This window comes from Stegastes partitus, unplaced genomic scaffold (assembly GCF_000690725.1).
Source record: "Stegastes partitus isolate 25-593 unplaced genomic scaffold, Stegastes_partitus-1.0.2 Scaffold616, whole genome shotgun sequence".
In the NCBI taxonomy this organism is placed as follows: Eukaryota; Metazoa; Chordata; class Actinopteri; family Pomacentridae; genus Stegastes; species Stegastes partitus.
The window spans coordinates 172274-198463 of record NW_007578347.1 but is presented as its reverse complement, the minus strand read 5'-3'; the positions used below and the strand labels follow the sequence as shown (position 1 = coordinate 198463).

The 26190-nt window shown below is 39.5% G+C and overlaps 1 protein-coding gene across 1 annotated transcript in view; it reads right to left on the bottom strand.

The window, feature by feature from the left end:
* Positions 1–26190, bottom strand: part of LOC103362927 (protein jagged-2-like) — an 82289-nt gene that overhangs the window by 11823 nt on the left and 44276 nt on the right. The window contains exons 5-20 of the mRNA XM_008289462.1: positions 21391–21521; positions 19678–19797; positions 19474–19587; positions 18395–18508; positions 15026–15139; positions 13261–13307; positions 11297–11470; positions 9783–9933; positions 9120–9284; positions 7769–7882; positions 7462–7575; positions 6174–6287; positions 5969–6085; positions 4787–4814; positions 2472–2557; positions 752–865 (exon numbers count right to left, since the gene is read on the bottom strand). Of these exons, the coding sequence (XP_008287684.1) occupies positions 752–865; positions 2472–2557; positions 4787–4814; positions 5969–6085; positions 6174–6287; positions 7462–7575; positions 7769–7882; positions 9120–9284; positions 9783–9933; positions 11297–11470; positions 13261–13307; positions 15026–15139; positions 18395–18508; positions 19474–19587; positions 19678–19797; positions 21391–21521 (1817 nt within the window). The remainder of the gene's footprint in view (positions 1–751; positions 866–2471; positions 2558–4786; positions 4815–5968; positions 6086–6173; positions 6288–7461; positions 7576–7768; positions 7883–9119; positions 9285–9782; positions 9934–11296; positions 11471–13260; positions 13308–15025; positions 15140–18394; positions 18509–19473; positions 19588–19677; positions 19798–21390; positions 21522–26190) is intronic.

The following is a 26190-nucleotide window of genomic DNA, read 5'->3' as shown; positions in this document are numbered from 1 at the left end:
GGATGTCAAAAACACCTGGACGTCCGACTACATCCAGTCAGTCCACGTTAAAGAGCAATACACCTTTACCGGTTGGAATTAATTCCTCTTCATTTGTTTTTCGTACGTGGATTAGGTTTGTTTTGTTGCTTCTTCTTCTTAAAGTTGGCTCGTCTAGAACCCCATTATCAATCTGCTACGGGGTTTGTATTTCTTTAATCCAATTGGAATTGTCCTGGGCGAAGCTAAATGAAACGTGAATTTGAAATGTCGAAAAAAAATCCAAAAGAAAAACGTGTTTTTCCCAATTATCTGTTTCATAGCTAATAGGCTAGTTCGTGGTGCTAAAGGCGACATGAACAGAGTAGAAGACGTAAAGGTTGCCGACCACAAAACCTTAAAGAAGTCACAAGAAAAAGCTGTCCATCTACGAGAGCGAACAGAAAAGTTGGTTTTGTTTCCGACATGTAGCCTACAGCGCCCCCTTCAGATCACAGAGACGCGATCGATTTTTTTGGCGACATTTCAAAAGTTTGCCTCCAATTTGCTTGACGGTTAAACGGAAACTAGGCGGAAACACGGCTTGGTTGGTTTTCTGAAACATTTCGTGACAATTAACTCAAAAAATCTGCCCTAAAAGTCCAACATTTTTGAAAGGAACCCAAGAAATCACGAGTGTTTAACACCTGACTTCAGGTTTAAACAGGACATCCAAATTCAACCACTCAAAACAGCAGTAAAATCCCATGTTGGGTTTTGTTTTGGTGCTTACAGTCCTGACAGCGAGGCCCGGTGTGTCCTGGAGGACAAACGCATCGAAACCCGTTGATCTCGTCGATGCAGGTCGAACCTTCGGCGCACGGAGACGACTGGCACTCGTCAATATCTGAAGGAGGAAACCAGAAAAGCAGAACAGTTAACCGGCCGGTCTGGACGCGTCCATTCGAGGTAACCAAACGGTAATCATGAGAAGTGATGACGGACGGAGATGAATTACCAGCGAGCAGAAGCACCAAGAGCAGAAAATCAGACAACTTCTGCTTGACTAATAAGAACCATAACGTGTCGGTTGGAGTGATTCTGATAAAATGTCGAGGCTTTAGGCTCAGATTTGGTTCGTTTTCCTGATTAGTTCAAAACTCCGATCATTTCTTTTGTTTTTATAGTTTCTTGCTCCGATAAATGGCGTAAATTTGATGATTTTTAAAAAGAAAACGCAGCTTTTAAACTTGTGGGTTTTGAGGTTCAGAGGTTTAACTTCAGCCGAGGGGGGAAAAAGTGATTTCAGAGAGATTTCAGTGTTTTTGTAGGATCTGTTTGGTGTAAACTGTTTATTATAGGTGGCTTTTTTTTTTTTTTAATTACACATGTAGGATAAAGGGGTTTGGATAAAATATCACTGTTTTAGGATTAGAGCTGGAGCTGAATTTGTTTGAATACTGTCTAAAAATTGGAATTCTTTTGTGTTTTACAGTTTCTTGCTCTGATAAATGCTCTGATTTTGGTGATCCTTAAAGAAACTTGGTGGATTTTGAGGTTCAGAGGTTTAACTTCAGCCGAGGAAGTGATTTCTGAGAGATCTAAAATGAAAAATTTCATTTAATTTAACTTTAAAATTAGACTTCTACAATACAGTGATTTTAATGTAATATCTCGATTTGAAGCTCAGATTTGGGTAATTTTTTACCACGTTAGCCATGATTTGTTTAGAGACTGTCTGAATATTGGATGTTTTTTGTGTTTTGAACAGTTCCTTGCTCTGATAAATGGTCTGATTTTGGTGATTTGCTTTTAATTTTAGGAAACCTCCAATTGGTTTTGGGGTTCAGCTGAGGAAAAGGTGATTTCTGAGAGATTTCTGTGTTATTTTTTAATATCTGTTTGGTTTAAACTGTTTTTTATCTGTGATTTTATTTTATTTTATTAAACTAAACATCTACAATGAAGTGGTTTTCATGAAATATCCTGATTTGAAGCTCAGATTTGGGTGATTTTCCACCACATAAGACACAATTTGTTTAATAACCATCAGAATTTTTGATTTTTTTTTTTAGTTCTTTACAGTTTCTTGCTCTGATAAATGGTTTCATTTTGGTGATAATTAAAGAAACCTGCTGGTGAGTTTTGAGGCTTTGAGGTTTAACTTGGAGCGTTTCTCAGAGATTAGAGTGTTGATCTAAATACCTTCAGTGAGTGACGGGATTCTCAGAATCACTTTCTCCACAAAGCTTTGATACCAGCCTGGTTTGAAGCGCTTCAAACGGATAACACCGCGGTTCTGAAAGGTCTTCTTTCTCCCAGAAGGCCGCGGGAGAGCGCACCGGCCCGTCTGCCGGCGCTCGGCTCGGCTCAGAGGGCTCGGGGGTTAACGCCGGCTTCCTAAAGAGCTCCTAATCTGTCGCCCCGAAACAATCGGCTCGCACTCCCCCGCCGAGACCTTTCACCCCGACCCCCCGCCCGCCGACCCCGACCCTCCGGTTCCCAGGACTCACTGATGCGACAGTCCGGCCCGGCGAATCCTGGAGCGCACTCACAGCGAAACCAGTTGACGCCGTCCACGCAGAGGCCGCCGTTGTAGCTGCAAGAGACAGAAAGACACAAGTTTAAAAACACAGGAAGGCGTCGAAACAGAAATAAACACGTCAGACGAGGCGAGAGTCTCCACAGGACACGTTCCTTCATCGAGGAAAATTGCCGAGAAGGAACGTTTTTAAAAATGCGTCACAAACTCAAACTCACAAACTCTGGTAGTCCGAAATTCCTGTCGTTCAAATAAACACTTAAGTGCCAAAAAAACTCCTCTAAAACACCGACATCAGAACTGGAAATCATACTTCTGTATATAATCTGCTCCTGCAGTGCTACGTCTCTGGACAAAGCACAAAAAGCTGCAGTTTTTTAGCAAACTTTACTCAAAAAAACTGCATCGATTGTCACAAATAAAGTCAAAAATATTAGAAAGAATACACTATTATAGCTGCATTTCCGTATAATTATGGATTTAAAATGATTTTATTGTGAAATTTAATGTGTATAATTTAATCTAGAGATAGATTAGAGAGAGGAAGTAAAATCTCCAATGTGAGCAGCATCCGTCACCGTTTCTTCTCCGGCACATTTAAGACAAAAAAAGTGCTTTCTAGTAGAAAAAAAAACCCCATCAATATTTGTTTTAAAAAATAGCTTAGCAAGTGCAAATATTGAAATTAGGGCAATATATTACTATTAATGTGTGATTTTACCAGTTTCTTTATACAAATTAGGGATTAAAAGGTTATAAAATACTCCTTAACCTGACTATAACACACCCTACAGTGGTATTAATCATCCGTAAATGTAAATAATTAATAATAATTCAGCTAAAACTCATTGGAATCAGTAATTATAGAGGCTGGCTCGACTAGTTTAAAGTCTGAGCTGCGAAATATAAACCCTGCACTGGTCTAGTTTGTAGAAATTCATTGGAATTCCTTGGATCCTTCCGATCTTTGGATCTAATTTCACAATTAAAAAAAAAGAAAAAGAAACACAAAAGCCACTTTATCTCTGTGTCACGGCAAGAAACAGCATTTTGGTAAACATCCAGTTCGATGAAGATCTTCTTTGGAATTTACCGGGAAAGTGAAACAAAACCTGACAGGTGTTGCTCCTTCCATTAAAAGCAGCAGAGATGACTCATGGATCCAAATTAAACCTGCTGAGGAGCTTCAGTCGAGTTTTTCTGGAGCTGATCCCGGATCAATGTCCAGACTTCATATGTAAATGTGAGCGGACCACATGCCGAGGCCCTCCAGCCCTCGCGGCTACCCCCAGGTTGGTGAATGGCGAGAGGGGCGTCTCTTCACACTCCGCTGCCCCTCTCCCCCTTCACCTCGTCAGCCCCGAAACCACCGCTAATCCACCTGTCACTCACCGGAGGGGAGGCAGGGGGACGGGAGCATTTACAGGGATGTAGAAAAGTGGGTTTGGTGCTAATTTTGCCAACAAACAAGTTAAAAAAAAACAGACAAAAAACACGCCTAAAACTCAACTTTGTGTCTTGTTTTGTCTGAATAAGAGCCCAAAACTTGAATATGTTGGATTTAAAATTAAATAAACCAATGTAATGTCATAGAAAGACACATATTTACAGAAAAAAAGCAGTTTACAGACCAAAAAACCACACTTAAAACCCAGCTTTGTGTCTTTTACAGTCTTGTTTTGTCTGAATAAGAGCCCAAAACTTGAATATGTTGGATTTAGATCACAGAAACACACCTGGTTTTATTTACAGACACACAGAAACACTGTTCTGCAGCGCTGACGCCAATCTATGTCTCGAAAATGGGAAAAAAATCAGGAGCACAAAATCAAAGGATTGCCAACGTGTCGCTGAGAACCCCTGTAGCTGTTTCGGAGCCCTTTCATACTCTATGCAAGTCGGAACAATGCTTCTCGGGGTTTGTTGGAGTTTATCCAGAGAGACTAAGAAAAGTTGGAAATGTCAGCCGAGCAGATGTTTCGATGTCATTAACGGATAAAAGCGAGTATCAAGGAGGCTGTGCCCCAACGGCTCATCTAACAAACCAAGATTAGAGCGAACTCAGGTCTACGTTTAACGCCAAAAATCCAACCTGAACACCTCGACGCATCGATGAAAGACACCGAGAACAAGTTTCTGGAAACATCAGCTGTTTGTGGCACCAGTTAAAACCAATCCAGCATCACAGAGCAGAAGGAGAAGTTTACAAATACATTCATTCAAGGCGGGTTAAAAGGTTTCTGAAAACCAAAACACTTTTTAGTATGATGATAAAACTGGTCTTACCAGGGATGTGGATTGCAGTCGTCAACGTCTACGAGAGAGAAAAAAGACAAAATAAACCTTCAGATCTAACTTCTGACCAAAACCTGTTCAGAACGGTGACCTTTGATCAGGTATTTCATGATTATATCAACTATATTAGTGCTCCACATGCTTTTGTCCTCAACAAAAGAGGTCCCTGGTTCCCCCTAGCTAGTCTCACCTATACAAAGGTCTGTTAACTCCTGGGTACATCTTTTTTGGTTCTTGAAGAAGTTCCACCATTATCCAAGTTAGTTGTGAGTTCTAGATTTTTATTCTCAGCCCCAAATCATACAGTTAAAAGCCCGTTAACATCCCACATGACTCAAGTTTGAATGGTTGTCAAACTGGTTGGCGAGGGACTGAAATATGAGTACCTGATAAGTGGTGGAGTCATGGACCACCTCCCCTCGGGATGTTGGTTCCTGTTGATGGCCTCCTTCACTACTTACTCAAAATATCTCGTCTTCTCTGTCCAGAATGTCATTAAAATGTGTCCCTGGCTCTCCCTAGCTAGCTAGTCTCCCCTGTATACAGGTCCGTGGACTCCTGGTTGTATTTTTTTGGGGATTCTTGAAGATGTTCCACCTTCATCCAAGAGGTGTCTCCAGTTCTAACTGACTACTTGGGACTTCCTATTATTCTCAGCTCCAAAGGTCCACTCACTGTAAAATTGCTTGGCGACAGATGCGCAGACCTCATTATAAGTAACAGATGAGTGATGTTATACTCCATCTTCAGTGGCTAGACATGATGGTTCCAGTTCATGGCTTGCTTCACTACTTTCTCAAAACATCTCATGTTCTTTGTCCAGACTGTGAATCAGAGTTTTCTCGCCGTTGTTCAGTCCTCACTATGTGCAGGTCTGTGTACTGTTGCCGAATCAGACTGCTCATAAAACATTGCTCGACTACACCACTTATCGGGTACTTCCTCCATCCCTTCCTGGGCAGATACACCACCATCAACCCCTTGAGTTTTGGATATGCCTTCAAGAACCAAAAAGAAGTCCAGTTGCCTTCTCCTGGAGGTTTTCGGACTATCATGACCTGTGAATCTGTTCTGCTGTTTTTACATGTCATACCAAGAGACTGTAAGCAAAGCATGACATTAGCGCTAACTGACTCCAAAATGGCACCAAAACCAGCTCAAACGGCTACATACTCTGTTCACAAGTGGGTCCTTTCCAGCCGTCCTTGCAGATACAAGTGAAGGTATCTCCACCTCCGACACAAGTCCCTCCGTTCTCGCACGGACCTGAGTCGCAGGTGCTGTTCTTGGCTGAAACAAACAAACAAACGAGGTTATTTCAACAGCTTCTAACAACACGATACAACACCGTGCAGACAGATTAAAGCCGACTTCTTACCCGTGTTGCAGGTGCTGCCGCCCCAACCCGAAGGGCAGCTGCACAGAAAAGAGTCCCCGTGGTCGTAACAGGTTCCCCCGTTGCTGCAGGTGGTTGAGTCGCACTGGCTCTCACCTGCACCGAGGCATCGTGGGAAAGAGAGTTCACACGTTTCACTTGGTGTTAGCAAGCGTCTACTTCAGCTACAAACAAGACATCAGACGGGGAAAACTTGTCCACAAAGCAAAGGTAAAGCAGTTAAAAACAGAAAACCACCCGGATTGTTGGAGAAGACGGAAATCAAATCGAGTTTATCTTTGTAGTTAGTTTTAAAAATCCGAGTTGACCAAAGTGTTAACAGTCTGGCAGCAACGAAAAAGTGCAAAAAACCATCAATTTGTCAATAAGGACAATAAACTGGTGCAAAAACAGAGAACAAGTTAAAGTCTAAGATAAAAAAAAACACTAAACACCAAAACTGAAGACCACTATTAGCTCCCAAAAGCCACTGAAAACATGTACGTCTTGAGATTTTGGTTAAAAATGTCAATGGTTGAAGAACTTTTTATTGCGGGACGAAGGTTTGGAGCCGGAAATGCAACGATTAGCTTAAACCACGGAACAACAAGATGCTGCACCAAGGTTTTGTTGAGTGATACTGACTGACCTCATATAAATAAACAGACGGATGTCCTTAAGGGGTGCTGTGTTTACCAAAAACCCGGAATCAGCCTTTTCTTTTTCCATTGCAGCATGAAAATCCAACATTTTTAACTTTGTGTGCGGCAAAACAACGAAAACAGAAGCTACTCTGGTTCTTTGCAGGAAACAGAACAACGGAGGTTTGTTGCGTCCGATTGAATCGTGAACTTTACGTCATTGGCGGACTTGTCAGCGAGGAAAAGATTTCGTGTTCGTTGCATAAATTACGAGCAGGGAAATGCAAAGCGACTGTTCTACGACAAGAAATATCGTGAACGTTTCTTAAAAGAAGAATAAAACTGCGCTTGTTGTCCTGACAAATTTAACCGATCAGCGGAGAGTCACGTACGAGAGTTTTTCAGGGGGCGACCGGTTTGAAATGTCGAATTTACAGAATGTGGAACTTGTGTTGTTGCCCCTTTTTATTTTAATGCACTTGATTAGTAACAACAAGTCTTGAGTTCAGTCCTTTAGTGGTACTCAGACTATCGTGGTCATGAGTTGACCCTGGAGGAGGTAAAACATCCCTGAGAGAAGTTCTTGCAGTGGGAACAAGTTCAAAGGTTCCTAAAATGTCCTAAAGCGCGACGAGGCGTCTTGAACTTACGCGAGTGGCAGGTCTTTCCCTTCCAGTTGTCGACACAGTTGCAGTAGAAGTCGTTGAGCAGGTCGACGCACCGGCCTCCGTTCTGACAGGGATCCCGGCTGCACTCGTTCACATCTGGAACAAACAGACAAACTTCTAACACCTTCGTCTTGCAGCTTGCCACATATTCTCAACACATCCTCCGCTGCCGAACTCTCTGCGAGGACACGCGTGACTCAGACGGTGACTTGGCAGAGCTCTTCCTACGCGTCTTTATACCTGGACGATGCTTTTTTTTTTTTTTTTTAAACTCCCACTCAGGACTCACCGACATCACACAGGCTGCCGTTCCAGCCGTCTGGGCAGAAGCACTTGAAGGAGTTGATCCCGTCGATGCAGGTTCCTCCGTTCTTGCAGGGCGATGACGCACAGTCGTTGATGTCTGCGGGCGAAAGGCAGAAGCAGGTGGCTGAGTCACTCGTTTCAGCCTCGGTTCGGACTCGGTGATTCAAATCCGAGGCTGAATAATTTAACCGGAGGAACATCCAAAGCACAGGAGCTGCGGCGAGCTTCAGATGAAACGTCTCACAACGAGATGCAGCGACTCACGAATGGCTTGCATCGCCGAAATACCCAAAGACTGCTAAGAAAACTGCAAAATGATTCTTTTTTCATATTATTCTGCCCTCATTCAACTTTTTAAAAGCATAAATCCTACGAATTTCCTAAAATTCTTAAAAATATTTAGATTTTTCATCTTGTTTCTGCTGCACATTTTTTAAGTTCCTACATTTTCTGAACGTTGCAGCTCAGCGATGGTGAAAAAATGGCTGAAACGTCCTGTGAAAGTTTAAAAACCAAAATAAAATAAATATAAAACACCACAAAAATACACAGAAAATAGGACGTCAACATGTAAGATCGAAATCGTGTATGAAATAAATATAAAAATACTAAAAGATTAATTAAAAAAGCCAGTAAAACCATTCTATATGATTTCATAGCTCAGTAAAAATTCATATTTCATGTTTTTTGTCATTCTTTATTGTTTTTATGCTATTTTATAATGTTTTATAGTCTTTTACTTATGTTTTACTCGTGCTTTTTAATGTTTGTTACTGAGTTCTAATACTTGCTTATCTTTTTTAATGCTTTGATGTTGATTTTTTAGCATTTTCTTGTCTTTTTTGATGATCTGATGCTGGTTTGTAATGCTTTATAATCTCTTTCTTATATTTTACTCGTGCTTTTTAATGTTTGTGAGTTCTAACATTTTTTTTGTCTTTTTAAATGCAGATTTTTTCGTTTTCTTGTCTTTTTTTAATGTTTTATTGCTGGTTTCTCATGTTTCTTGTCTTTTCTGTTATGTTTTGATATTGATCTCTAACGTTTTCTTGACTTTTTTAACATTTAATTGTTCATTTTTATTGTTGCTTTTCTGTAAAAACTTTATTATTAATATTATTTTTCTATTTCAGGTGATTCATCTCTGATCCTGTGAAACCTTCTGCAGACACAACACTCTCTGCTCAGGTCTGGGTTCCCCTCTAGTGTCCCTTCCCGCTGACCGAGACGTTGATGATAAAGTGAAACTGGAGCGTGAGTTCCCGTCAGAACCGTGAGCCGGTCGCCGACGGTAACGGCGGATAAATATAGCCGTGCAGCCGGCGGTGACTCACTCTCGTGGCAGTAGGTGCCGGTGAATCCCGGCTCGCAGGAGCAGCTGAAGTTCCCGGCGGGGAGGCTGATGCAGCGGCCGTGAGGCCCGCAGACGTTGGACGAGATGTGCCACACCTTCCTCTGGGTGTTGTTGGTCGCCACGGCAACGGTGCAGCTGTCAATCACTGTGTGTGTGTGTGTGTGGGGGGGGGCAATACAATAACCGATCAATCGATAGAGAAAGTGATAGTCAGCGTTAATGATTATTTATGAGAATCTGCTGCAATAAATTCACTTCAATGCAAGTTTCAGAGAAAAAAACAGGACGAAAACTCGTAAAATGTACAAAATAAAATCGATAAAAAATACTAGAAACTTGTAGATTGAACTGAAAAATGATTATACATTAACTAATAATTCAATTTTCTAAGTAAATATTTGAGATTTATGCAGTTTTTCTTTTAAACTTTTTGGGAAAAACAGCGTCATTTCCTGTAAAATGTAAAATTCTGTACATTCATTTGGTTAATTTACTGTTTTGCTATTTAATGATAACGTCTTATTGACTTTTTCATGGTTTCGGTTTCTATTTTAACGCTTTAATACAACTGTCTTCATCTTTTAAGGTCTTTTTTTCCATTTCATTGTCGTTTTGTTTGTTTTACTCCCGGATGCTGCGTTACCTTGGCAACGGTTGGTCTTGCAGTGGTCCTTGAGCTCCGAGCAGGTCTTGCCCTCGTAGTCGTCGGGGCAGCTGCAGTAGAAGTCCCCGGCCCGGCCGTGACACTGGGCCTTGTTCTGACACGGGTTCGGGCTGCACGGGTCGTTCTGCACCTTCGAGGAAAGAGAAAAGTTTTACATCTACGTGTGAAAGAATCCGCTCTTGTGTCAACGTCCTGTTTGTTCTGTTAAATAAAGTTTTGCATCGTCTCCGTTTGGCGGCTGTGAAGCTGCAGGTTTCCCGTCTGCAGGATTATATTTATTAGGTTTATCTTGTCTTATCTTAACAGAGCTCCACCCACGGCTCGGCATCCGCCTCAACCACCGATTAATTGCAGACGTTAACCGTCGTGTAATCGTCGCCCCATTAAGCAGTTAAGCTCGTTTATAAGAACCCACCAGACGCTGGAACGGCTCTTCAAAGTCAGAAACCACCTCAAGCCGACGTCAAAGCTTTTGACAAATGTTGGAGTTTAAATGAACTTTTTCTGATGAAATACTTCAAATCATGCAAATATATGATGGAAATACAGTAAATAAAGTGACTATAGGTGGACGTGAACTTTAATTAGTTTTGCTAATTTGACATTTAAACCTGTGATAAACATTTTTCACAACATGTTCACATTTTGTCAGATTAACTGCAGCAGGATCACCTACAGTCGTCCAAAAACATATTCATCTCCTTCCATTAAAGAAAAGGCAAAACTCACAATAATCACTCCAATAAACTGAAAAAAGCAATAATAAATAAAAATTTGCTAAATTATAATTTAGTGAAATAAGACGTTGCTTTTGAATTGTTGTTAAAAAGAATAATTTTAAAAAATAAAATAAAATATTAGTTTACGGGTCCCATAATGCTTGTTTTTTAAAATTTTCATTTTTTATTTAATTTTCAAAAAAAATATTTCTATGGAGTGGTGAGAGCGCCAAATTACAAAATTAAATCGATATAAGAATTTCAAAAAATAAAAGTGGAAATATAAAGAAGAATAAATAAAATAAAAAATGAATTATTTGATAATATAAAGCAATATTAATCAGAAATGAATCCATAAAACAAAAGAATAATAAAAATAGAAATATAAAGACAAATAAATAAAATCATTAAACATATTTTTTATTTTTTAATTAATTTAAAAAATATTATTTTATTTCTTTCATTTTTTAAAAACATTTTAAATTTATTATTTTGTTTTTTTCATTTTCATTTATTTATTCATTTTTTAATTTTAATTTTTATTTATTTATTTATTTTTGCTTTTAAAGCGCCTTTTTAAACCACTACTCTAAAGCAGCGTCATGATGCTCATCACATTTTTATTTATTATTACTTTCATCAGTTTCAGCTTATTTCAGCTGTTTTTTGTTTCTAATGGGAGGGTATGAATAAATCTGAGCAGCTGCTGTTCTTCAGGTTCTGAACCGTCCAGACTGTGAGCCCGTTTCCTGGAGTCTGCAGATGCTTTCTCACCTCGCAGGTGGTCCCGGCGAAGCCCTGCAGACACTCGCACATGAACCCGTCCAGCACGGCGTGGCACCGGCCTCCGTTCTTGCACGGCCCGCTGCTGCACCGGTTCCTCTGGACCTCGCAGTGTCGGCCCACGAAGCCCGGCTGGCAGACGCACTGGTACCCTCTGGAGACCTCCTGGACACACAGCAGCAGTTTGTCTGTTTGGTTTCATGATCGTCGTGTTTCTGGTTTTGTTCCGGCGCCACCAGCACACGTGTGAAGCCGTTTATGAGGTTTTGGTTTTACGAGGTTCAGCTCCGCGGCTCGTAAAACCGTCACTTCAGGTAATTACGGTTAAAACCAAAGATCAACGTTTACCAAACACCACCTTTATCGACGACATCAGAGGCTTCAGGACAATTTACTGATCAAATACCTGATTAACCCACAAAGGAAGTGATAATTAGCCGCTCCCTGCTCACCCAGATTTACAGAAACCAGGAGACAAAACAGCTTTAATGGTTAATTATGTGAATCTACCACAATAAATTCACTTTAATACAAGTTTCAAAGAAAAAACAAGAAGAAAACTTGTTAAATTAATTTGTCAAAAATAATAAAACGGATATAAAATATGAGAAACCTGTAGTCGAACTAAGAAAATGAAATAATAATATTAAAAATATTTTTTAAAAAGCACAAAAAATACTTATTATTACACATTATTTATAATATATATAATATTTAACATTTATGCCTTTTTTTCTTTTAATGATTCAGTAAAAACAGAATAATTTCCTGTAAAGTGTAAAATTATAAACATTATTTAGTAACGACAGTTTATTCTGATGCCTGATTAACTGATTTACTGTTATTTTCTAATGTTTTATTGATTTTTTTATTGTTTTGTTTTCTATTTTTATGCTTTAATACAATTTTCTTTATCTTTTATGGACTTCTTTTTTCATTTTCATCATCGTTTAAAACATTTTATTGTCTGTTATAATATTTTACTTTTTAATGTTTTATTGACTTTTTTATGTGTCTTGTTTTCTATTTTGATGCTTTAATAGAATTTTCTTTACCTTTCATGTCCTTTATTTTAATTTTTATTATCTTTTATATCTATAAAAAAGTCTATTATAGTGTTTTACTGTTATTTTCTTGTGTTTTATTGACTTTTTAAAATTGTTTTGTTGTCTATTTTAATGCTTTAATTCAAATTTCTTTATCTATTTTTCATTTTTATAACATATTTTTTGTCTATTGTGATGTTTTTCTGCTGCTTTTTAATGTTTTATTGACTTTTTTATGTGTCTTGTTGTCTATTTTAATGCTTTAATACCAATATCTTTATCTTTCATGGATTTTTGTTCATTTTCATCGGCTTTTATTAAAATATTTTGTCTATTATAATGTTTTACTATTGCTTTCTAATGTTTTATTGACTATTTTTTTTAGTGTTTTGTTGTCTATTTTAATGCTTTAATTGTTTAATTGTTAATTTTCTTGCACTTTCTTTCTATGTTTTTGGATGCTGCTGTTAAAACTTCCCATTTTCTAATGTTTTATTGACTCTTTTTAGTGTTTTATTGTCTATTTTTATGGTTTAATGCAAATTTCTTCATCTTTTAGGGTCTTTTTTTCCATTTTCCTCGTCTTTTATAACATATTTCTGTCTATTTGTCTGCAAAGCATCTTTTTAAGCTTCTTTAAAGGTGCTGTAGAATCACAGTTCATTATTAATATGCTGTGATTATTGTTTTTTATCTTTGTGTTTGAGGCTAAATCAGGGCAAACTTCAGTCCAGATGTGTTCCCGTCTATCAGAGCAGGAACAGCCCTCTCACGCCCTGCGAGCCGAAACGCCTCCGAGCGCCTCTTTGAAGTCCTGACAGCTCGTCTGATGATCGACAGCGTTCATGTTCCCACATTAAGACAGAAAGTAGAAAACCCAACAAAGAGCTGAGTGCTGGGGAGCCTCACCTTGCAGGTTCCTCCGTTCTGACACTGTCCGTGGCAGCTGTTCATGTCTGGGGACGAATCAGTCGGAGAGAACGTTAGAGGGTTCCAGGTTCAGGTCAACAAACATGCAGCCAGAAAGATACGAGGTGCAGATTGAGAGGAGCAGCGAGCTGAGAATCGTGCAACTAAGGAGGAACTACGGCTAAAGGGTTAAAGTCTGGAAACACAGTCGTAGCTTTTAGTCGAGGAGAGTTTGCCAACGTGCTTCAGTCAGCCATCAGAGAGGTTTAAAAGAGGCTAAGTAGGGAGCTAAAACCCAGCACGCTTGGCTAACTAGCTTAGCTTCCACTGAAACTCCATTAAATTCCCTGCAGACGTTTTTTTAAAATGCTTTTTCCAAGCTAATTAGCACGCCGCTAACAGGGCTGCAGTAAAACACGTTTTTGTGATTCTAAAAACTGTACGAAGAATTAATATTTGATTAAACAGAATGATTCCATCATGATCTTAGCCATTAGCATGCTAATTAAAGAATTCGAGAATAAACGAATGAATGCATGAATAAACTCTAACTACAGCACGAGATGGGAAATGGGAAAATTTTTAACAACCTGCCATTTTAAATGTGAAAAGTCAGTGTTTTTTTCGTTAGCATTTGTGGGTCTTAGCCATTAGCATGCTAGTAAAGTCCAATGGGAGAATTTGCAACCTGGTTTGGTGATTTCCCCAAATATGGAAGGATTGATAAACCCCTACGACAGCACTAGATGAGCACATTTTAATAACTTGGGATTAAAAAAAAAAGAAAAAATCTGAAATTACTCTGCTAGCATTTGTTGGGCTTCTTCATTCGCATCTAACCCCCATGGGAGGATTTGCAAAATGTTTGGCGAGGATTAATAAACCCCGACTAAAGTGCTTGATGAGAAAATTTTTATATTTCAATCAAGAAAAACAAACTGAAATTGTTCTGCTAGCATTTATTGATCTTAGCCATTAGCATGCTATCAAAAACCAATGGGAAAAATGCAAAATGTCTTGGGGATATTCAACCATATTTAAAGATAAACAAACCGCAATCACAGCAGTAGTTGGGAAAATTTCTATGAATTTGCCATTTAAACAAAAAAAAAAACTGAAATTATTCCACTAGCATTTATTGATCTTTTCCATTAGCATGCTATCAAAGTCCAACGGAAGAATTTGCAACATGTTTTTGGAAAAGTTCGAACAAATTCAAGAATAAATAAATGAACGAAGGAGTAAACTCTTACTACAGCAGTAGATGGGAAAAATTTAACAACTTGCTGTTTAAAAAAAAAAAAAAAAATCTGAAAGCCCTGACATGGATTTTAGCTATTAGCATGCTATCAAAGCCCAATGGGAAAAAATGCAACATGTTTGTGACCATATTTGAAGATAAATAAACTCTAATCACAGCACTAGATGGGAAAATTTTTAACAACTTGCCATTTTAAGAAGAAAAAGAACTGTTAATTCTGCTAGCTTCCCTGGATCTTAGCCATTAGCATGCTAGCAAAGCCCAGTGGGACTGTTGTAACATGTCTCTGGGGTCCATATTCTTGGATAAACTGGTGTTGAAGCTACTAAACAGATGTCAGAGAGAAGAGTTTTAGCTATTAGCATGCTGTGCAGAACTGATTTAGCTTAAATAATGGACAGGCAAACTGGAGCTAGCTAGCGAAGGCTGCTGGGTTTGAGCTGGAGGTGCTACAGGAAGCTGGAAAGAAGCTGGAGACTGATGATTTTCTGGATCGATACTAACTGATGTCACAGTTCTGGCCAACCCATCCACGAAAGCAGGCACAGTGATATCCACCAATCAAGTTTTTGCAAGAGTAAGCATTGAGGCAAGGCTTCCCCGCACACTCATTAACGTCTGCAAAATGGAGGTGAGACATAAAGAGAACGAGTCAGAAGCCCCGTCACCAAGCACAGAATCCTAACAAATGCAGAAACGAAGCACAAAGATCGCAGGTTTCTGGTCGCTTCTGCTTTTCTGGGGGTTATTTTCAGTTAATAATCTCATTTATCCATCAATAAAAAAGGCAAAAACTGAGGCTGTTTTGCTAGCATTCGTTCATTGTAGCTACTAGCATGCTATCAAAATCCAATGGAATCTATAATGAATAATAAATAAACACTTAGGACAGCAGTAGATAGGAAATCTTTACAGCTTGTCATTTTAAACAAGAAAAAAACAGAATTATTTTATTAGCATTCATGGGTCTTAGCCGTTAGCATGCTAGCAAAACCTAACGGGAGGAGTTGCAACATGTTAAGATATCCATCCATAAGTAAGAATAAATAAAAAAACATATTACTAAGTGGGGACAACTTTCATTTTAAACCGAAAGTACAAGGAAATATTTTGCTAGCATTCACAGATTTTAGCCATTAGCATGCTAATAAAGCCCAATGGGAGGCGTATTAACAACATGTTTTGGGGATTTCTATCCATAATTAAGAAAAAAAAAAACTCAAATATATTACTAGATGGGAAAATTTTCACTATTTGCCTTTTTAAACCAAAAAAAAAAAAAAGAATTATTTTGCTAGCATTCATGGATTTTTAGCCATTAGCATGCCATGGAAGCCCAATGGGAGGCGTATTAACAACATGTTTTAAGGACTTTTATCCATATTTAAGGACAAACAAACACCACAGTACTACATTGTTGTATCTAATCTACAAATAAAGGCCAGAGAGCGCAGGTTTCATGGCAGCGTCTGTTTTTCTGGTTGTTATCTTCTGCAGATTATCTTATTTACCCAATAAAACAAATCTGAAAAGAACAAACAGGGATTATTTTTGCTGGCATTCGGTGTTTCAGGTACAGAGACGTTCCCGTGTGACGGCGTTGGACCCGTGGCGCTGTGCAGGGCGTTCCAAAGCTCAGAACTCTTTCCCACATCTTGATTAATGACCATCGTCATTCCTGTTTCTCACCAGCGGATCCGTAAAATGATTTCAGAGCCGCATGTGAGAATCACGTCCCGCTGTTCCTTCGACACGTTCTGACAGGATCCAAGAACATTTGAAAGTTGATTTGATTCCTGGATTTTCTTCTCCTTTTTTTTTTTTCTTCTTTCTCATGAGCGAGAACAACAACAATCCCAGTCGGTTCATTCACCGTGTTTTATGGATGATTAAACGATGAACGCTCAGCGGCCCAAACACAAGTCGACTAAACGCTGTGTGTAAACCAGCTGTAGACACTGATAGCAGAGCAGCAGGTCCTTAGTTTGTAATAAGAGTGTGTGAACAGAAAAAGTCTCATTTTCAGCCTTTCAGCCTTTTTATACTCGTTTAGTCCTCATGTGCTGCACAACGTTGTCCAGCTTTTGGTCCAGTCGGCTTCAAACAAGTCGAAGAATTCATCTATAAACATCATCTTTTGAGCAATTTACTGTTATGTTGCTGAGTTTTGTTAAATTATAGATAATATTAAAGACTATAACAGAATAAAACACATTAATTTACACGTTAACCCTTAAAAAACTGGTTGAAACTGTAAATAATGGCCAAAATACACAATATGTATTTCTACAAACTGTAATTAATTCTTCATTTAACATATTTAAATCTGCAAATTAATATTTTGCAGATATTTGCCGTCACTTTATAGAAAAAAAAAAAAGGAAACTCATCTGTTGGCTGTTATTTTACCGCCTGTTTTGTTAAATTACAGAAAACATCCAGTAAAATCACAGAAATAAATAGATTGTAAAATAAACAAACAAGCAGAAAAAGGCCAAATTTTACAAACAGTAATTTTTCATTTTACAACATTTGACCATAAACTTAGTTTTTTTCTGTATTTAAATCAGCTAAAAATATCCTGATTTTAATGATAGATTCAAAAATTTTCACTTTTTTTTTTGCACGTTACAGTTTTCTCGTGTTTTTTTCTCCAGATTTTTTTCTTGCACGTTTGCTGTCAGATTTTTAGTACAGCTTAATTTCAGCAACAAATTTCCTGTTTTACTCAAATAAATGCAAAACTCTGAAGCATTTAAACCAAAATAATAATTAGAATGATTAAGATGCTGATGCAAAAAGTTCTAATTTACCAGAGACGTTAAATAATGCGAAAAACGTTGCATTAAAAAAACATTCCTATTAGATCGAGCTGATTTAAATCAGCTCATTTTTTTTATTTTTTAAATGTATTTTTTTTCTAAAGATATTTGCTGGTATTTTACTGTTATTCTACATTTTTTTTGCACCTTTGCGGCCAGATTCTTACATTGTTTTCAGTTTGTTTTTTTTTTACAGTGTATCTCAGATCTTTGCTGCAGCTCCACAACATTGAAGCCTTTAAAGTCTCTAACGTGCGTTTTCCACCCAGCGGGAGGTGAAACCTTCCTGCGTTGGCTTCAGTCAGACCTCGGTGATACTCGCGACTCTTTTTCCAACGTGTAAGCTCGTCGGGACATTTACAGGCTGAGGTTCACGTCTGAGGAGGTTTGATTTCCTCCCCCGCCTCCCACAGGCCTGATGTCTCTCTATTGCATTCCCCGCAGGCCGACCTGCGGATTCCAAGTGGTCGGTTTCAGAGGCAGCGCTGGGCCGCCGCCGCCGCGCCCTCCATAAACCAACACAGCGCATTAATACCAGTCCCAGGAGGTGAGCGGCACCTGTTGGCCCGCTGAAACCCAACACCGCCGAGCCCTTTACCGAAAAACCAGCCCCCCCTCCTCCTCCCTCCCCGTCCAGAACCCAGCCTCCACCTCCCCCAGGTACCGCCCTCTGAGAGTAACAGCAACACAAGGCCCGCTCCGTGTTTACAGGTTCTAAAGGGTTTCCTGGCTGCGGCTGAAGGGCTCCGAGTGCCGGGGCGTCGCCTCACCGTAGCGTACATACCCCGCCCCGCCCCGGCCGGAGCCAAAGATAACCCCCCGCCAGGGTAAATTTGGTCCCAAGGCTAGCAGTTGCCAGGCGGGAGGTTATTTTTAGCTTTTACTCAAGTCACCTGGCTCGAGTTGCAGACGAAGACGACGCGTCTCCGGCGGCAAACACACACAAACACATTTTGAAATCGGCGGCGACTCAAACAAACCGGACTCCACGGAAACACGCGCCGCACGCGGCCGCTTCACAAAAACCACGAGTCAGCCGACGAGCTCGTACCGATCTGGCAGGTCTTCCCCGTCCACTGCGGAGGGCAGAGGCACTCGAAGCCGTTCTCCATGTCGATGCAGGTCCCGCCCTGAGCGCAGGGGCTGGAGGCGCACTCGTCCGTGTCTGAAACATAAGACTGATGTTAAAACCATAATCGCAGCCACACAACAAGTAAATAAACACGTCTCCGTGCCGTCTACGATACGCCGCGGTGTCGTGTGTCGGCCGCGGAGGCATTCGTAGCCGCTCGGCTGGAAAATCAGATCTTGGGGTGTTTATTCTCTTGATATGGAGCCAAGAGACGAGGGAATGTGGCGGCGACACCGGCCCGGGTTCTGACAGCAGCACGGGGGTCTGGTTCTAGTAATGCTGGTCTTCTTAAAGGGTTACACACATGTCTGATGAGAAGGAAAACTTTCTGTCATATGAGGCCTTAATGACACCGTAAAACACTTGTTTGTTTTCGTTCTTCTTTCGTTGTCATTTATCAGATTCTAACATCTTCTAAACGCTAAAATGTTCTGGATGACTTCACTTTGATGTTAGACGGTTTTAGCAGGAAGCAGGTCGATATGGAGAAAAGAAAACGCCGCATTGGCATCATGATTACAGGAGGAACTGAACGATGCTGAAACGTAACTGTGGAAGAAAATCCTTCGATAAATAGTTTGATAAGTTTAACTGAAATGCATCAGGTTGGATGCAAACTAGAATCTTAGTGAATGCTGCTAACGGTTAGCGGCTAATAGCAGCGTGAGCGGCCAAGTTGACGGTAGTGAAACTCTATTGGCGCTTGTTAAATATTTTCCCGCTACATCCCCGAGAAAACAACGTAACGGTCCAGTTTGCAAAGTCATCTTTCACCATTTTTGAACACTTTATAAACCAAACAACTGATCAGTTGATCCAGAAAATAAGAGACGTATTAATCCACAGAGGAAATAAACTACAAAAGGAAAGTTGTTGGGTTGTGATCTTGAGGTTTAGGAAACACTGACGTCTATTTTCCACCATTTTCTGACACAACCAACTCGTTGAATTATCAGACGAACCAACACTAACGTGGTCTTTATTTATTCCAGTCCTACCTTTAGCGCAGGTCGGCCCGGACCAGCCGGCCGGACAGTGACACTCGAACCCCGACGGAACCTCGTGACACGTTCCTCCGTTGGCGCAGGGGTTGGACACGCAGGCGTGTTCGGCTGCACAGACGTTAAACCACATCCACTCAGTCAGAGACACGGAAACTCGGATCGAGTTTTTATTTTCTGCTGTTGGGTTCACGGACTCACCGATCTCGCAGTTCTTGCCGGAGTATCCGTCCGGACAGGCACAGTTGTACTCGTCCGGCTCGGTGTTCATGCAGGTTCCTCCGTTCTTGCAGGGCCGGTTGGTGCCGCAGTAGTTCAGGTCTGAACAAGGAGTGAACATTTAGGGAAGAGGATAGCTTAGTGGACAAGTGGTGGCAAAACTGGACAGAAAAATGCATTTAAAATATCCGTTAAAAGCTTCGACGTCTCGTTTTTCTGCATCGGAGTTCCTCAACGTGTAAAATCCAACAAAACATGAAGAAGGACTCGACTGTTGGTGAAACATGTTTGCAGAAAACGTCGTTTGTGTTTCTAGTCTGACTTTTGTAGAAAACCTGACTTTAAAATGAGCATGTTTGTGACTTTAGCTCCTTGAATTTCCATAAATAATGAAGCTCTAATGCCAGACAACTGAAACAAGCTCATCCCAGCACAGTCACAGTTGTTGTTCTGATTAAAGATCTTTGCTGATTTTATTTGTTTATTGGTTTTAAAACCACATGGAACACAACATATATGAACATTTTTAATCCGTTATCGAGTCGCTTTTATTTAGAGGCGACATTTAAAACAAGAGAAGCTGAGCCACAGTAACATCCATCCATCATCTCGACACCTTAATCCTCACCAGGGCATCAGGGGTGGAGGCTGACTCAGGGTGAAGGCAGGTTCACCTGGACAGGTCACCAGTCTATCACAGGGCTACACTTAGAGACAGACAACCAAGCACACTCACATTCACACCTACGGACAATTTAGAATCACCAATTAACCTCAACATGTTTTTGGACTGTGGGAGGAAGCCGGAGAACCCGGAGAGAACCCACTCTGCACGGGGAGAACATGGAGACTCCACGCAGAAAGATCCCGGGTGTCCTCACCGGGACGTGAGCCGGTGACCTTCTAGCTGTGAGGCGACGGTGCTAACCACCTGCAGCCCAGTATTATCCATTTAAGATAAAATTATTAACGAATTCACTAAACGACTCATTTAAATGTTGGTTTTGATGCGACGGCTGAATGAGCTGCATCTAAAAATAAAAGTCTTGACTGTGTGATCTTGTGATTTTTGGACCTTTTTTTTTTTTTGGCACAAATTTCTTTTAGAATTGATCTAATCACACATCTGTTTTAACGTATTCTGTAGCTTTGGTTTTTGAAAGGTTCCACACAAATAATTATAATAATTATAATTATTAAGGATGAAACTTGACAGTTTGATAAAAAATGAAATGTGAAGAATCCCTCCGAGCAGCTCAGTGATAAACGTCCAGCAGAACCAGGTCCAGGGAGGGCGGGCGTCTACCTGGACTGGTCCGGCTGAGATGGGTCACGTCACAATATTCTTTTAGATGTACAGAAGAAATGATCTTCTCACCGAACTTGACGTCTTTTTGCTGAAAGCCGAGACCTCCAGCTGCAGCTTCGTTACGCGTACAGAAGCATGATGACAATAAAAAAGCGTTCTGATTCTACAAGAAACGAGCTCCAGGAGGCGTTTGGATCAGAGCTGGTGGGTTTCCTGGACGTTGTTTTGAGGTTTGGGTTATATATGCAAACACTTCTTTATTTAAATTGCTTTAAGTTATTTATTTAAGTTGTTGGATCCTGAAGAAGCGCTCTCTCTCGTCTTGCCTGTACTATTGTTGTTTGTACAGCAAGACGACAGTAGACCTGATGTGATTGGGTTCTGACCTTTGTCGCAGAGCAGGCCGCCCCAGTTCTTCTCACAGGTGCACTGCCACGGCTCGGTGCAGGTTCCGTGGACGCAGCCCGGATACGGCAGACACTCGTCGCAGAGCGGGCCCTGCCAGCCGTAGTTACACCTGGAACACACACATCACCAGATCCCTTATTACATTATTATTATTATTATTATATTACATCGGCTTCATGTTCTCTGGAGCCGCAGCCTGAAACTCCAACAAACGCTATCTGATAACCGGCTCGGATCGGTCGGCTCGCTGAAGGACAAGAAGTAAACAAACACATTGAGAAAGATTTGGCTCGACATCCACATGGAAGCAGCGACACTGTAGAAAAAAACTCAGTAGAAATAGAAAACATATGTTAAAAAACTACAGAAACTGGAAAAACGACAACAAAAAAGTCAAATTATTGATATTTTCTCGCTGATTAATTAAAGTAAATCTGTTTAAATTTATGGTCTCACATTATAAAAGAATATAAATACAGATTTTAATGTTTTTTTATTAATATTATCGTATTATTTACAGTTTTGCGCCGTGATTTTATTAGTAATTATCTGTCATTTAACAAAACTGGGAAAATTAACACTTAAAAATAGATTTACTATTTACAGTCTTTAATATACATAATTTTTCTCTTAAATAACAGCATTTCTCTGTAAAACAACATTTTTGGCAGATTTAAATGCAGTAAAACTGTAGTTTCATAGCTACACATTATAACAGAATAATATTTGTTAAAAAAACAACAACATACAGGTGCAAAATCTGGACAATATTTACAGTTTTGGCTCATTTTTTGTACAGTTGCTTGTAAAGCAGGATTTATTTTCTACAATTTTATTAGTAATTGTCTTTAATTTAACAAAACTGGGAAAATTAACAGCTAAAAATGATTTACAATTTCTAAGTCCTTAATATGCATCATTTTTCTTTCAAATAACAGCAAATATCAGTAAAATAATGATATATTGGCAGATTTAAAAGCAGGAAAACGGTGTAATTTCATAGCTACACATCGCAAAAGAACTAATTATTATTTGTAAAACTACAGATGTTAAATTTAGACAATTTTACAGTTTTTGGTTATTTTTTTTGTACAGCTACTATAAAAAGTAAGATTATTTTTTTTATTATTTTACTAGTTATTCTCTGTAATTGAACAAAACCAACGAAAAAAAAATCAATAAAATACGAGTTAAAAACAGGATGAACACACAGTTTTCTTCCACATGACGGCAAATACGTGCAAAATTATGATTTTTCTGATTATTTAAATTCAGTAAAAATGATTTTATTTGACAGTGAAACACAAGAAAAGAGCGAGTTACTAAAATAAATACAGATGTTGGATGCAGATGTTATTTTGGTCAGTTTTTAATGAAAAGAAAAAAGAAAAATCTGCAAAATCACACTAAAAACTAAAAGCTAACAGCTGGACTCCAGCCCCCAGCGTGGAGCGTTTCTGAGTGAATCTGACAGCAAACGTTATTTCAGCGTTGATGAAGTGTTTCTCTCGCTAACAACCTCCCAGACACGCTGATGGCGACGCAGCGATAATTAAAATGCTTTAATGCTTTTACAGATGTTGATGAGCGGCGGCTAAACGCTCTGCAGCCGCCGGTGTTGGGAAGTAATAATAAAAAAAAAACCCTGATTTGCATAAAGGGTTGAAGAGAACGTGGAAGATGGACGACGTGTTTGCTGCAGCTTCAACATTCCTGAGTGTGAGTCAGAGTTCTGGGCGTTCACACCACTCAAAGCTGCTTCGTAGATTTTGTTTTTAGCCTGTTTCTAGGAGCCTGTTTGCAAAAACTCCTCAAATCTGATCTAAACTGAGTCTCACCAACAGTAAAAAGTGATTAAAGCAAATTGTTTTAACACAATTTTGTAGAAAAACTGTAATTTTCTTGCTGCGGTGGTGCTTTCTACATGTAAAATAAGCCTTTATGGATCCCAGAGTGGAGAAATTTGCCATGTTAGAGCAGAAAAAGAAATTATTCTTGATGCACATGATGTAAAACGAGACTTCAGTTCACTAAATATTTTGATTATTTATCAGCTTTTGCTTTGATTTCTTTCATCATCGCATCTAAAAATGCAAAGACGTGTAAAACAGGTCACGTAATGCGACGTCAGAAGCTCCCAGAATTTAAATTTAAACAAATAAAAATGAAAAAAACAGTGACTTCTGATCTCACATGAGTCCTGAATGTTTATTTCTATCAGTAAAAATTGATATTTGAACATAATTTCAGAAGAATAAAGCAGACTCTGCTTATTCTAACAGCATATTTTATTACTTTTTATAAGATCAGATGAGATAATCTCACATCAGGGGAGTTTGTGTCACTTTATCTCATCAAAAAACACTAAAAGTTAGTCAAATATGTTCACAAATGGCTCCTGAACTCCAACATTTTGGCTTTAAATTGACATGAAGCGACAAATCCTCACATTAAATGAGCTGGAACCTCGTTTGGCTTCATCTGATTGTTTTCATTACTGATCGATCTACGTTTTGTTTTCCTTCATTATCTCACAGAAAAATGTAAAAAACTAGTAAAACTGGTCACATAGTGCCTCATCACGAGCTCCCAGACGACTGCCAAACTTCAAAACTTTAACTTTAAAGTGACTTAAAGCAATAAACTGCCTCAGTCGTTTGCAAAAATGAAGCCGTAGATGACAGAAAAATGAAAATATTTCATTCTAACAGTCTTTTTTTAATCTAATTTGAGTCCCTGAAGTTTTTGTTTTTCACTAAAATGTGATAAAACTGAATATTTGAGCATGATTTAGAGGAAAAAAGGCACAAAAACTGTGCATAGCTCAACTTTACTTCTGCAATGACACGTTTTATCACTTCTTATAAGGTCAGATGACATAATCTCCCAGCGAGGGACTTTGTGTTGCACCATTGCATCAAAAAATGCAAAAAATGAGCGCAAAAGGTTCCCAGATGACTCCAAAACTCCAACATTTTGACTTTAAGATGCCGCTGATGACAGAAAAAGTAAAACATTTCTTTCTAACAGTCATTTTTGATCTCATTAAAGTTTTGTTTTTCACTAACAAGTGATAAAACCAAACATCTGAGCATGATTTCGAGGAAAAAGGCACAAAAACTGTGTGCGTAGCTCAACTTTTCATCCTGCAAATGCACATTTTACCAATAAGATCATAATATCTGCAAAAACATTGTAAGAAAGCTTCCAAGACGACTCCAAAACTCCAACATTTTGACTCTAAGGTGTCGCTGATGATAGAAAAAGGGAAATGATTTCATTCTAACAGTTACTTCTGAGCTGATTTAAGTCCTTAAAGTTTCCGTTTTTCACTAAAAATGGATAAAACTGAATATCTGAGGGTGATTTAGAGGAAAAGGGGCTCAAAGTCTGTGGACAGCTCGACTTTTCCTCCTCATTATCACTTTTTTATCAAATGAAACAAACCCCCGGCGGAGAAATCTAAAAATGCAAAAACTATTCATGCAAGAGGTTCCAAAGGACTCCAAACTGGAGCCTTTTGCGTGAACGTAGCCGCTGACCGCTCCAGAACTTTTCAGCGGCAGGCGACTGGTCCGGAGCGTCTCGGTGCCGTGAGCCCGGCGGAGGTCAGGTCTGGAATGAGCGAGTGCAGCGAGGCTGTCGTGTCGGAGGGAGGGTTAGCTAATCTGTTGGTTTATGGCAGCACTCTGTTATTCCAAGGCCAGCGCCGGCCTCGCCACACCTGTCCTGTCACTTCTCCGCCGGCTGGCTATTTTAGGGAGCAGCAGCCCTCCTCCTCCTCCTCCTCCTCCTCCTCCTCCGACTCCCACAAACACTTCAAAATGGCCGCCGACCAAACAGCGGTGACGGTTGCAGCAGGACGAGGAGCTTTTAAGGTTTTTAGAATCAGGAATGTTGGTATTTTCCAGCTTTAAACTTCTTTAAAAGTCTTCGTATGGAGGCTTGACTTTACACATCTGAGACTTTCAGCATCTTTGGAGACTCAAATTAAAAGATGTTGTTTTCAAATCGCCCAAACGCCACCATCCATCAGACCAAGAAACTGTAAAAACTGAAATATTTGTTGGGTTTTCCGGCTTTCCGTCGGTCCTCGAACGGATCACATGTGACCCGTGGTTCAGTTGGGAAAAATACACATATAAAAAATAAATAAAATCATTAAAAATTCACCAAAAACAAAGCTTTTCCTCTGAACGAATTCTGTAAAAACCGAAAAAGTTCTGCGCTCTTGGGGCGACAGATCGTCCAAGACCGACTCAGTGGCGACCGACGGTCACATGACAAAAATTCAGAGACTTTTAGTCCAAAATAATTTTAAAAACTGTTGAAAAATATCTGAAACTTGTTCAAAATGGGCCAAAAAATGTGTTCAGAAGAGCAGTTATTGGAGTCATTTGGACAGTTTTGAGCTGAATCTGTTTTTTTTCCACATTTTTAACGTGATTTTGATTAAATATGATTTTCGATTGGGTCGGGTTCATTTGAATAGTGACTCATGATCTCAAGGACCATCAGAAAGTTGAAAACACGACGAGTCTTCATGTTTTTACAGTTTATGGCAGTTTTTTTTTGTTTTTTTTTAAATGTGGGTTTTAATTTCCTCTAATTCTGAAATTGACAAAACTAACTTGAAACCTGCTCAAACTGGCTCCAAACTGGGCCAAAGTAACAAAAAAACGTCCAAAATTACTGAAAATCTGTTTAAAATGATCCCAAATCTGTTGAAAACAACAACATCTGAATCATTTTGGACAATCATCGGTCCAACTTTGAGT